The sequence below is a fragment of the Vitis vinifera genome, chromosome 13 (assembly GCF_030704535.1).
Source record: "Vitis vinifera cultivar Pinot Noir 40024 chromosome 13, ASM3070453v1".
Classification (NCBI taxonomy): Eukaryota; Viridiplantae; Streptophyta; class Magnoliopsida; order Vitales; family Vitaceae; genus Vitis; species Vitis vinifera.
This window is the reverse complement of record NC_081817.1, coordinates 23,073,325-23,086,777: the sequence shown is the minus strand read 5'-3', so window position 1 is coordinate 23,086,777 and position 13,453 is coordinate 23,073,325. Positions and strand designations below refer to the sequence as shown.

At 39.9% G+C, this 13,453-nt stretch overlaps 1 protein-coding gene across 1 annotated transcript in view; it reads left to right on the top strand.

The window, feature by feature from the left end:
* The window catches only part of LOC100266900 (DNA-directed RNA polymerase V subunit 1), a 57,762-nt gene that overhangs the window by 34,048 nt on the left and 10,261 nt on the right, over positions 1–13,453 (top strand). The window contains exons 15-18 of the mRNA XM_059741457.1: positions 8,532–8,806; positions 10,297–10,470; positions 10,575–10,715; positions 10,867–12,270. Coding sequence (XP_059597440.1) covers positions 8,532–8,806; positions 10,297–10,470; positions 10,575–10,715; positions 10,867–12,270 — 1,994 coding nt within the window. The remainder of the gene's footprint in view (positions 1–8,531; positions 8,807–10,296; positions 10,471–10,574; positions 10,716–10,866; positions 12,271–13,453) is intronic.

Here is a 13,453-nt window from a genome sequence, read left to right as displayed (position 1 = left end):
TCTGCCTGTAGTTTAATAACCAGGTGTTTGTCTTCAATGAGAGATCCAAAGTTTTGCAAACCTTATCTCCTTACAGATCCAAGTATTTCATCTCTAGGAACTCCTCTTCTTTAGTTACAGCCAAGAAATGAGTATTGCTGCATCCTCTTCCACTAGAAGTACATCACCACCAGAGAATTTGGAATCACTATTGTTGAATATAATGTATTTATAGTGTATAATCTTTCCTTGTTAATATAGGTCACATGTATGGTAGTTAGGACTCCTAGCCTTGTATATATATATTTCTCAATTGTAAGTAGTTATCATATGAATGAGAATTAAAGTTTTTTTTCTTTCTCTCTCTCTCAACATGGTATCGGAGCCAAGGGAGAAAACCTAATTCTTTCCAATTTCCAGTGTCATCAACTCCGGGAAACCTTCCGGTGACTGTGTTTCATTCCGGTCACCTTCCCCATCTCCCAATACTTTCTGGTTAGTCGGATCGTCGTCAGAAAAAACTCATCGCCGGCAAACTTTTCCGGCGAACTTTTCCAGCGACGTCTTTTTCCGACACTGACCATACCAGAAGGAGCGCCTGGAGGAGATCTCCAACTTTTGTGAAGGCACCGGAACCAAAAGATCATCCACGCGCCGACCACGCGCAATTTTCCGTTCGACGACTGAATCTCACGCGCTGGCGCGTGAGGGCGCGTGAGGACTTTCCCGGCCATGCGCCTCCTCCTCCAGCCTCGCCTGACGCCGACTAGCCTTCCTTCATCCCTGGTTTTGCCATCCGAGCCCTGCACGTACCTCTTTTAGGGTTTTTTGCCTCCGCCGACCCTCCAAACAGTTTTTCCGGCGAGCTTCGGCTACTTTTTCTCCATCCTAATCCCTGCACGTGCCTAAGGAAGTGTTCTTCTACCTTTCCGGTGGTGCCACGCCGCGATCTGAAGCCGTCTCCCTTTCCAGTGGTGCCACGCTGTGATCTGCAGCTGTATTAGGGCTCTCTTTGATCCAAATATACTTCATTCTCCAGATAAGTAGATATGACTACTAAAACTTCCATTTTTTCCTCTGTTATATCTGGATCTCCTATGATTACTTCGGAGAAATTGGTTGGCAGTGACAATTATCTTTCCTGGTCTGCCTCTGTTGAACTTTGGTTTATGGGTCAAGGATATGAGGATCACTTGATTACACAGGAGGCAGATATCCCTCAGGTTGACCGCGTACAGTGGAGGAAGATAGATGCATAGTTATGTAGTGTATTATGGCAATCGGTTGATCCTAAGATTCTTCTTCATCTTTGGGCCTACAAAACTTGCTTTAAATTTTGGACTCAGGCCAAAGGATTATACACGAATGATATCCAGTGTCTTTATCAGGTGGCTTCTACTATTGTCCATATCAGCCAACAGGACTTGGATCTATCTACTTATATTGGTCAGATTGCCTCTCTTAAGGAGGAGTTCTTGACTGTGATGCCTCTTACTCCTGATGTTGGGCTCAACAAACACAGCTTGATAAGTTTTTCATGGTCCCTCGTTTTTCCACTTTGTCGTCGCTTTCGTGTGAGTCATGTCAGCTTGGGAAATATACTCGTGTCTCGTTCCCAAAGCGTTTGAATAATTGGACAAAGTCTCCTTTTGAGCTTGTCCACATTGATGTTTAGGGTCCTTATCGGACTGCGTCTACTTTAGGATTTCAGTATTTTGTCACTTTTATTGATGACTATTCTCGATGTACTTGGTTATTTTTAATGAAAAATCGAGCTGAGTTATTCTCTATTTTCCAGAAATTTTATGCTGAAATCCAAACCCAGTTCAATATTTCTATTCGTGTGTTACGCAGTGACAATGCCAGGGAATATTTTTCAGCCCCATTTAATTCGTTTATGTCTCATCATGGGATTCTTCATCAGTCTTCTTGTGCTCATACTCCTTAACAAAATGGGGTAGCTGAACGCAAGAATCGACATCTTGTTGAGACAGCTCGTACTATCCTCTTCCATAGTAATGTTCCTTTTCGTTTTTGGGGGGACGCTGTTCTTACCGCTTGTTATTTGATTAATCGTATGCCCTCCTCTGTCTTACACGATCAAATTCCTCACTCCCTTCTCTTCCCTGACCAACCACTTTATTTCCTTCCTCCTCGTGTCTTTGGTTGTACTTGCTTTGTTCATATTCTCACTCTTGGACAGGACAAGCTCTCCGCCAAAGCCATGAAGTGCCTCTTCTTGGGATATTCCAAACTTCAGAAGGGTTATCGTTGTTATTCCCTTGAGACTCATTGATACTTTATCTCCGCTGATGTCACCTTCTTTGAGGACTCACCATTCTTTTCCACCACTTCTGAGTCTCTTCCTGTTTCTGAAGTCTTGCCCATTCCCATTGTCTCCCCACCTGATGCAATGCCTCCTCGACCACTTCAGGTTTATCATTGTCGCCCTCGTGTCATTGCTCCTCTCCCTTTTGCTGAGGCACCTGCTGACTCACCTCCTATCCCTTCGGCTTCACCTGCCCCGGCTCTGCCTTCTCCTAATGACTTACCCATTGCTGTTCGGAAAGGTACTCGTAATCCTCATCCTATTTACAATTTTTTGAGTTATCATCGATTATCTTCACCCTATTCTGCTTTTGTTTCTGCTATATCCTCTGTTTCTCTTCCAAAGAGCACCCATGAAGCTCTTTCCCATCCAGGTTGGCGACAGGCAATGGTGGATGAAATGACCTCTCTGCACTCTAATGGCACTTGGGATCTTGTTGTTTTACCCTCTGGTAAATCTACCGTTGGCTATCGTTGGGTCTACGCAGTTAAGGTTGGTCCTGATGGTCAAGTTGATCGCCTTAAGGCCCGCTTAGTTGCTAAAGGCTATACTCAGGTTTATGGTTCTGATTATGGTGACACATTCTCCCCTGTTGCCAAGATTACTTCTGCCCGTCTGCTTCTCTCCATGGCTGCTATGTGTTCTTGGCCTCTTTATCAGTTGGATATTAAAAATGCCTTCCTTCATGGTGATCTTGCCGAGGAAGTTTATATGGAGCAACCTCTTGGTTTTGTTGCTCAGGGGGAGTCTGGTTTAGTGTGCAAGTTACGCCGTTCTCTATATGGCTTGAAACAATCTCCTCGAGCATGGTTTGACCGTTTTAGTCCTGTTGTTCAAGAGTTTGGCATGCTTCGCAGTACAACAGACCATTCAGTTTTCTATCATCATAACTCTTTGGGGCAGTGTATTTATCTGGTTGTTTATGTGGATGACATCGTCATTACAGGTAGTGATCAGGATGGTATTCAGAAACTAAAGCAACATCTTTTTACCCACTTTCAGACCAAAGACTTGGGGAAGCTCAAGTATTTCTTGGGAATTGAGATAGCTCAATCCAGTTCTGGTGTGGTCCTTTTCCAAAGGAAGTATGCTTTAGACATCCTGGAAGAAACTGGTATGTTAGACTGTAAACCGGTAGACACACCTATGGATCCGAATGTCAAACTTGTACCTGGACAGGGGGAGCCTTTAGGAGACCCCGGGAGATATCGACGACTCGTAGATAAATTGAACTATCTCACCATTACTCGTCCAGACATTTCTTTTCCTGTGAGTGTTGTTAGTCAATTCCTACGGTCACCATGTGATAGCCATTGGAATGCCGTAATCCGCATTCTTCGATATATCAAAAGTACACTAGGCCAAGGTGTGTTGTATGAGAACAGAGGTCATACTCAGGTTGTTGGTTACACAGATGCAGATTGGGCTGGCTCACCCACAGATAGACGTTCCACTTCAGGGTACTGTGTTTTTATTGGAGGTAATCTAATATCTTGGAAGAGTAAGAAACAAGATGTAGTGGCCAGATCTAGCGCTGAAGCCGAGTATCGAGCTATGACTTTGGAAACATGTGAACTCATATGGTTGAAACATCTTCTTCGAGAGTTGAGATTTGGAAAGGATGAACAGATGAAACTCATCTGTGATAACCAGACCGCATTACATATTGCATCCAATCCAGTTTTTCATGAAAGGACCAAGCATATTGAAGTTGACTGTCATTTCATTAGAGAGAAGATCGCATCAGGATGTGTTGCTACAAGTTTTGTTAATTCAAATGATCAACTAGCAGACATCTTCTCTAAATCTCTCAGAGGTCCTAGGATTAAATATATTTGTAACAAGCTTGGTGCATATGATGTATATGCTCCAGCTTGAGGGGGAGTGTTGAATATAATGTATTTATAGTGTATAATCTTTCCTTGTTAATATAGGTCACATGTATGGTAGTTAGGACTCTTAGCCTTGTATATATATATTTGTCAATTGTAAGTAGATATCAGATGAATGAGAATTAAGGTTTTTCTTCTTTCTCTCTCTCTCAACAACTATTTTTGTAACCAACCTAGAACCAGCAGTCTTTGAGGAAAGCCCATAAGTAAAATTAACCACTTGGAAAAGTGCCTTCTCTCTCAAGAAGTGTATCAATACCCAAAGCCACTTGTTCATCACCCCTCTGCTCTAGTAACAGCAAATAATGAGAACTGCTGCATCCCCTTGTAGAAGAGTGTATCAATACCCATAGACATGGCCCATGGCAAACCTGGCCACAATGTTAGAATCACTACTTTTATAACCATCCTGCGACTAGCAGGCCTTTCAAATAAAATCAACCTCCTTGAAAGGCAAGCACACTCCCTCTCTCCCCAAATCCTTAATGCCATTTGTTTATCACCCTTGAAATCTAAAGGCCAAGATTGCCTCTCTCCTTAGACTAACAAATTGGTTTCCAATCCTTGAGGTGAAACTTTAACTGGTCATCAACCTGGCAACATCCAGCAACAAGATTCTGAGTAGTAATGTACATAGGAAGACTTGAAAGTGTCTTTTTGACTTAAAGCCCCTTGGAAAGCAAGAGTCCTTTTGGAAGATACAGGACTTGTTTGGCAACGTTTTCAAAGATAGTTCTCCAAAAACAATTTTTTAGAACAAAATTATGTTTGAGTATTCAAATATGAAAACAAATTATCTGACTTATTCTCTGTGAGGTACTATGCACTCGTATACAATGCCAGGGGAAAGATATTGAAGAGGGGTCGAGGGTTTCCCACAAGGATTAAATTTGGAGAGAGGGATCTAGCACAATTGCTAGAGGTGAGGGAAGTTTGCTTCAAAGGGAAGTCTGGAAAGTCCTTAAAGATAGTGTGGAATGAAGATAGAAGGGGCTACAAGTTGGAGCTTCGTAGTAACAACAAAGGTAGATTTATGCTTTGTTGAGTGTTGTCTTCAAGGGAGAAAAGGTTCTCCTTAAGACCCAGACTTCCAAATTAAGAAGCATCAATGTTATTCCTGCACCCAGGCCATCAGAGGTTTCTATGGTGGCAGTTTGCTGATTGGAGGAGTGTGGAGGGGGAACCCCTCAGAAGGTTGTGTCGTTTGCAAAAGTGGTGAGTAGTGGTATGAGGGAGGTGAGCAAGGTAGTCTGGCTTCAAATTGTGTCAGAGCAGGTTTTGAAAAATTCTGAGCTTCTCAAGAAGTGCTTAGTGTGGAGATGGGGGGTTTCTACAGACCAAATGCCAGTTTTGAGTGATTTGAGATCTTAGGCTAGGCATTGTTAGAGATTAATAGGTAATCTTCACTTGTCTTTGATGGGGGGTTCACTTATTTTATTTGAGTTTGAAAATCATTTTGAAACCAGAAAGGGTTTGGCATTTAAGGAATAGCGTTTTTGATGGGAAAAAATTGCAAATGGATTGGTTGAGGCCAGAAATGGGTTGTTTTACGGATGGTGTCAATGCCAATGATGCTTAGGTGAGAACGATAGGATTGTTGTGGCATTTGTGGGAAAAAAAGAGTTCTTTTAAGAGTTTCAGGGATACTTGTAGTGGTTTTGTGGCAATGGATGAGGAGACAATGGAGAGACATAATTTGCAGTGGGCCAAGATCCATGTAAAGTCCAATGGGAAGGTGTCAAGTAAGTTGCATGTAGTGGTTGGGGCTAATGTTTTCAATGTAGAACTATGGTGGTAGATTCTGCCATGTATGACTCCAGTGGGGAAGGATGAAGTGAAGAGTGTAGAAGAGGTTTTACAGGTGTCAGGTACTGAAACAAGTCTTACTGTGCACATAACAACGGTGAAAGTTGTCTTAAGGCACAGTGACAACAACTTTTTGATGGGGCAAGTTGGGGAAGTGGGATCTGTGCCTTGAGTGAGTCTTATTGAGTCTCTCGATGGGCTGTTAGGCCACTTGTCTCCTAAGGACAAGGCAGACGGTGGTTACTCTCAAAAGCCCTACACCTCTACTGTAAATTAGGCCCTCCCCTCTAAAGCGGGTTTATGCTCGACTTATTAACCTTGTTTTTCAGGTTTTGCTAAAGGGTTTGTTTTAGGCTGACCCAAAACAACTAAGAGGATGCCCAATTTAGAAGGAAGTGCTGGTGGGTTTGCTAAGGATGGGCCATGACCTTTTTTCTAGTGGATTAAGAGGGTTGCTTTTCAAATCCAATAAAGGGGTTTCAGGCAAGGTTAAGAATGCCATTAAGGGTCTCCGGTACACTCTATCCAATAGTGTGAAAGGTAGCAAAGATGAGTTTTTGTCAATCCCATTCTTCATGTGAGGTCTCAAGGATCAGAGGGGAGGGTTTCGGGTTCACAATGCTGTCTTGGTTGAAGCAGTGGCTTTCGCAGGTTGGCTAGACTTTTGCCTTTGGGAAAGGCTCTCGTTTTTTTTCTTCTCCTTCTGTTTTTGTGGCTGGGTTGTCAGGTGATGGTGATAGGCCTCTGATTCAGTCCTTAGGAGACAATCGGGGTTGGGAGAACAAATCTCAACCAAAGGTGGGGATTTGTAAAGGGCCTGTGGGAGAGGGAAATTGACCACACAAGATATGCTTCAAGATGGGTTTTTGTTGAAGTTTCTGGAGAATGTTGTGGAAGGTCCTTTTTGCAAGGGTATTACTGTCGAGTCTGAGGAGCAGGGGTTTTCTAAGTTGAAGTCCATCAACTGGTTGGTGGGGGAGCAGCTTCTTTTTGATTGTCTCTTTAGTAAACTGGTTAATTTCAGTAGCTATGTGGGGATGCTGGTTATACGGTGTGAAAAGGAGATTATTTGTGAGGAGATGTGATGTCAGTGTCTCAAGGGGGAAAAGGAAGCTAAATTCTTCTTTCCGTTTCTAGAGGGTGATAATAAAAAAATTGGAGCGTTCGATTAATTAAAGCTTTCCTTTGGTAGTTAGAGGCATGGGGGGAGCAGTGGGGATACAAATCTTGTTGTGTGAGGTGTTAATTGTGGATTAGTTGTTGATCCTATTGGTGTTTAGGCCTCGAAAACGGTTGTTTTCTGGTGTTGTGAGCAATGTGGGCAGGAGAGTTGGCTGGGGGTAGAATGGTTTTCTTGGTTGTTTGGATGGGTTTTTCCCTTGCTTTTCTCTTTCTTTTCTTGCAAGCCTTTGGGCACTTATTGTGTCCTTTGTGCGTACATTGATGTGCCTTTTTCTAGCGATTTTAATATATTCTATTATTTTACCTTAAAAAATTATGTATTTTCAACTGTTTCTCAAAACACTTAACAAAAAACACTTAAATTTGTTTTGAAAGACGCCTTGTTTTCGTAACAGATTTTTTAATGATTGTTTTTTAATAAAAAATTTGTCACATGTTATTTAAGTTGAAAAACTGTTTTTTGTTCTAAAGAACAAAAAGCCATTTTTAAAAACAGTTTACTTAAGAAAACAAGAATCCCTGTTGACATTTTGGGATAGTGATACAAACTAGGATGTCAAGAAGGAACAAACTAAGTAATCTTATAAGAGGGATTTGTGCAGATACAATTCGACACAAAAGAAATAATCAATATGAGACTGAAATTACTTTCTTGCTCACTATATTTATTATTATCAATTATAACTACTAATCAAAATTTTCTACTAAAAGTCTAAAGCTCCATCTAAGGTCAAGCCTTTGCTTGGCTAGTGGCATATGAAAGATGAATACCAATGACATACTAGAATCTTGGTAATCTTTGAGGGTGACTCTATCAGTCTGAGGTTATGACAATCTTGAGAGGGTTTTCTTTTTATTGTTTTTATTATTATTATTATTATTATTATTATTATTATTATTATTATTATTATGTTTGGACTTTTTGCACTAGCTCACTTCTGTTGTTTTGACCTTTTTGAAAGGGCATCCTAAAATTTCCTTTCTTTTGCTGAATTTTGTTTTCTATCTTAAGGGTAAAAAGGGGCAATGATTTTCTGTAAAGTAATATTTTGAAAAGAACGGGAAACAACATTCAAGGGAATCTTGTTTATTTTCTTTTGAAAAAGCATTAGCAGACTAACTAGGGCTGGAAAGTAGAAACATTCTAGAGTAATATATTTGTGTATAAAATTTACTTTGGTTGTATATGTGACATGCCACTTAGAACTCTGTACTGTTGAGTGTAAGATATACTAGTTCATATATCTAGCTGTTATTAATTATGGATCATATATAGGTAATATCTAAGCATTTTAAAATATAATGCTTTACTTTCACATACGTGATGTCTCCTAACTGAACAGGTGACTCTCGTGTTTGTACGGTGAACATAATCTGGATCAGTCCAGATACCACGACTTGGATAAGAAACCCTTGCAAAAGTCGGAAGGGTGAACTAGCCTTGGACATAGTTCTTGAGAAAGCAGCTGTTAAGCAAAGAGGTGATGCATGGAGGATTGTCCTTGATGCCTGTCTTCCTGTACTCCATTTGATTGACACTAGGCGTTCCATACCATATGCAATAAAACAGGTGCAGGAACTGCTAGGGATTTCTTGTGCTTTTGACCAAGCTGTTCAGGTATCTTGGAAATTATCTCTTTTCTTTCTCACCTTGGTTGTGGCAACTGATAATTATTGGAGTTTAAAGATGCCTTTGAATTGCTATTTTGGAAGGTTACTTTATCAACTCAACTGTTAAACAAGTGCATGCACATGTATACACACATTTTACATTTAGGGTATTGATCGTTGCACCCTCTTCCCTCATAAATTAAGATGTGATGTCTTTCCTTCTCTAACATATTCTCATTTGTTATTAAAAATTGACAATTAGTAAATACCAGCTACTAACCTCGCCTAGCTTATCTGTCACTGTATTATTCAACTCATCTGCCCACTTATCTTGTCCAAAGCAGAAGGAATAAAAAATTCTTTGTTTCGAAGCTTTAAAAAAAGGTTAGTGGCTTTCTTTTTGTATTCTTGTTGTTTAGTTTTCTTTTGTGGGAGGATTCCTCATCCTTCTTTTGTACTCTTCTTATTTCTATCAATATATTTCTTTGTTGTTTCCTATCAAAAAAGGTTAGTGGCTTGATTGGGTGGGATCTCGATGAGGGTGGTTTTTTTGGCTCCTCCGCTTTTGACGGCTGTTTTTTGTCCCAGCCGGGGAGGAGGGTGCTTCTCTTCTGTATTTTTTTGAGTCGCTATTTTAGCGTCTCTTTTCAGTACAGTTTCTTCTCTTTTACTTATCAGAAAAAAAAAAAGGTTAGCGGGTTGTATTTACTATTTGTCAAAATTTAATTACAAATGAGAATACGTTAGAAAAGGAAAGACTGGGGGTCCTTGGGCAAAATAAACTACCGAGAAGAAGGGAAAAGTTAAAACCGAAGTAAAAAAAATCATCTTGGTTATATACAGTACAAGGGCACATAGGCTCAAGGGAAAAATAATTCATGACAGTGTACAAAAGAGAAGTTCCTGTTTTGCTAAATTGTCTCTCCCTTGTTTTCTGATCTGTATCTCCAACTTGTCTCGAGCCAATTAACACATAAATCAGCCAACAAACTTCTTTGCAATGAGCTATGTTTTTTTGCCTAAGCCATGGCTTTGTTAGTCATATATCACCTGATGTTTAATTCAAATGTTCTATCCTATACCCACCAAAACGTACTCTATCCATTCGTGGCTCATCTCCTGCACCATCATCTCTATCTTTAATAGGTTGCTAGCTATATGTTTATTAATCTAAAACTGTAGTTTTCATTGTTTCCTTGGGAGATGGAGTTAGTGGTGAACAATGTGGATGGATATTCAGTTTAGGTATCTTTTCATTTCATTTGTTTTTCTAGATTTATTGCAGATTTTTATAATGCATGGATATCTGTTTTTTACTCTTGGGACTATCATATATACTTTCATACTTGAAGACAACATTCTCTTACCTATCACATAAAAAATGAATCATATTCTTGTCACAACTAGAATGACATGAAATAATAGAATTTGTCTGTATACAAGTGTTCCATGTCTGTTAATTTTTTTGAGCACTCAACTTTGTGGATGATTCTGCAGCGCCTTTCAAAATCAGTGACCATGGTTGCAAAAGGGGTGCTCAAAGAGCATCTTATTCTCTTGGCAAATAGTATGACATGTGCGGGAAATTTAATCGGTTTCAATTCAGGTGGTTATAAAGCACTATCTCGTGCATTGAATCTTCAAGTACCATTCACTGAAGCCACCCTTTTTGTAAGGAAATTTCACATTGCTTTATTATTCTATTGGAAGATACTGTGTTTCTTTGTTGACAACATTAGTTCGTTTTTTCATGTAACACATATATGCTTGCACAGACACCAAGAAAATGTTTTGAGAAGGCTTCTGAAAAGTGTCATACTGACTCTTTATCAAGCATTGTTGCATCATGCTCTTGGGGTAAACATGTGACAGTTGGTACAGGATCTCGATTTGATGTTCTTTGGGATACAAAAGAGGTATTTATAATCATTCCCATGTTCTGTGTGTAGAATAAGTAACTGAACTTGGATTGTTAATGATTCTATCAAATTCTTCCATAAGTTCTCACAAGTTGTGATTGAGATTCTAATTTCATCTTTCTCTATTTATTTATTTTGATTTTTGAAGATTGGGCCTGCTCAAGATGGTGGAATTGATATTTATAGCTTCCTCCATTTAGTGAGAAGTGGTTCATATGGAAAAGAACCAGATACTGCTTGTCTCGGTGCAGAAGTTGAGGATTTAATATTGGAAGATGAAAATCTGGAGTTGGGCATGTCCCCAGAGCATAGTTCTAACTTTGAAAAGCCAGTTTTTGAAGATAGTGCTGAATTCCAGAACACTTGGGAGAATCACGTGCCTGGTAGTGGTGGAGACTGGGCTGTCAACCAAAATAAAGAGACTACTGCATCAACTTTGAAGCCTAGTGCATGGTCTAGTTGGGGCACTGATAAAGTAACCATGAAGGATACTTTCTCTACAAGGGAGCCAGATGAATCTTCCAGATCTGCTGGTTGGGATGATAAGGGGACTTGGGGAACTGATAAAGCACAAAATACAGCCTTTAGGAGGACACACGAAGATTCTCCCAGATCTTCTGGTAGGGATGAAACATTTAGGGATGGACGTCCTCAGTTTGCGTCGTCTGCATGGGGAAAAAAGATTGATGAAGCTGATAAAACTGGATGGAATAAAAATGATGGTAAGCCTCAGATGGACAAACTGAGGGAGTCTTATGATTGGGATTGTAAGGTGGCCCAGGAAAAAACAACTCAATCAACCTATGGTGGTATTTCTTCAACCACTGGAGACTGGAAGAAGAATGAACTGCAAATGGAGGTGGTGCAACATGATGAATCTCCTGTCAATGAGCATTCTTGGGATGCTAATTTACCTGAAGACCCATTAGCTCAGGCAACAACTTCAGTTGGTTGGGATTCTTCAACTGGCAAGGACTGGACTAAACGTAAATTGCAATCTCCTTCAGAGCAACAGAGAGATCCAGCAATAAAATCATGGAGTTCTAGCCATAATGTAATGAAAGAACAATCAAACCAACCAGCAAGCACACATGGTTGGGATTCTCCTGGAGCGAAAGGTTGGAATGATGTTGAAGAGCAATCTCAATGGAACCAGAGAGGGTCCGCTGTTAAAAATGATCAAAGTGAAAGTTCACATGGTTGGGGCCCTTCAAATGAGCAAAACCAACTGCCAAGCTCGCAAGGTTGGGGTTCTCCCAATGCTGGAGCTGGGCATGAAAGTGAGACACAATCTCAATGGGGACAGCCAAGTGGGAAGAAAAGTCGTCCTGAAGGTTCACGTGGTTGGGGCTCTAATAACACAGAATGGAAAAACAAGAAGAATCGACCCAATAAGCCCCAGGGACCATTAAATGATGATTACAGTGCAGGTGGAATATTTACTGCTACTAGACAGCGTGTAGATATTTTCACTTCTGAAGAGCAAGACATTCTCTTGGATGTCGAACCAATCATGCAGTCTATTAGAAGAATAATGCACCAAGCAGGGTACCTTTCTATGAATCTCTATGCAAATATCTTCATAGTAGTGGCTGGTAAACAATTTACATATCAAAATATCATAACGATCATTTCACTTGAGGCTAACTGAAAATTTCTTTGCCATTACGTTAATGTACATTCAGTGAATATGAAATGAGGCAGAGAATGCCCTCGTATTTCTTCCCAATCCAAGTTTAGAGACCTTGGGCAGTTCTTTAACATTTTGATAACTAGTATGAAGTTTGGCGGTTATTGAAGTTTGATGTAGGTAGAAAATCATCAACCATTCTGACTGATTGTTACCTTTTGCATAAGAAAAACACATGTTTGTCTTGTTAAGCAGTGAGATTGGAATCTTGTAGCCAAACTGATGTTACTGAAATGCATTATGAGGTTTTTAGCAGAATTTTGATGTTTTCCATTAGAAAATTAAACGTTGGACATTTGACATTCTCACTTATGTTTGTGCTTCCCAGCCCCCTCCTTTTTCTCTTTTCTAATCAATAATATTTGTTTGGACCAAACATATAAGCCTCCTTTTTATGCTTGTGAGTTGTCCACGCTTCGGCATTACTCTTCAATGGGTATCTAATGGTTTGATGGGTTGATTAGAAGAGTGTCAAACCAACTAATCTTTCCCATTCGGTTTCAAACATGGAAATCATTCTGAAATTTGTGAAGAGGATCCATAATTCTAATAGGTCATGCTCTATGGTTGTTTTATCTTTGTTGTAAACTTGTAACATATCTTCTCTAGCATAATATTTTAATGCTTAGTGTGTTTATCTACTATTTTAATCTAGGGCAATAGGAAAGCATACACTCATACTTGAAGGCTGGAGGTTTATAACCACCTATTCCTGGGTGGGTTGGGTTGGGTTCGGTCCCCTTAGGAATGGTCAAAATTGAATATTTGGTCTATGACCAAGGTGTGCCCACCCTAGGTGATACTAAACATTGGCATTCAGGTGCAGTCAGCTTACCTCATTCAGAAAGGACATATAAAATTGACATTGGAGTGCAGTAAGTATACCTGATTTAGAAAGGATACAATCAACCTCTATTTCTTGCAATCATGTTGGTTGTACGCTTACATATAGGGCCTTATCTACCACTTATCCATTTTCTTTTCATTTAGGACAACATATTCTGCAATTGTTTCATTTTCCTGCATCTTTTAGTTTCAAATTTTG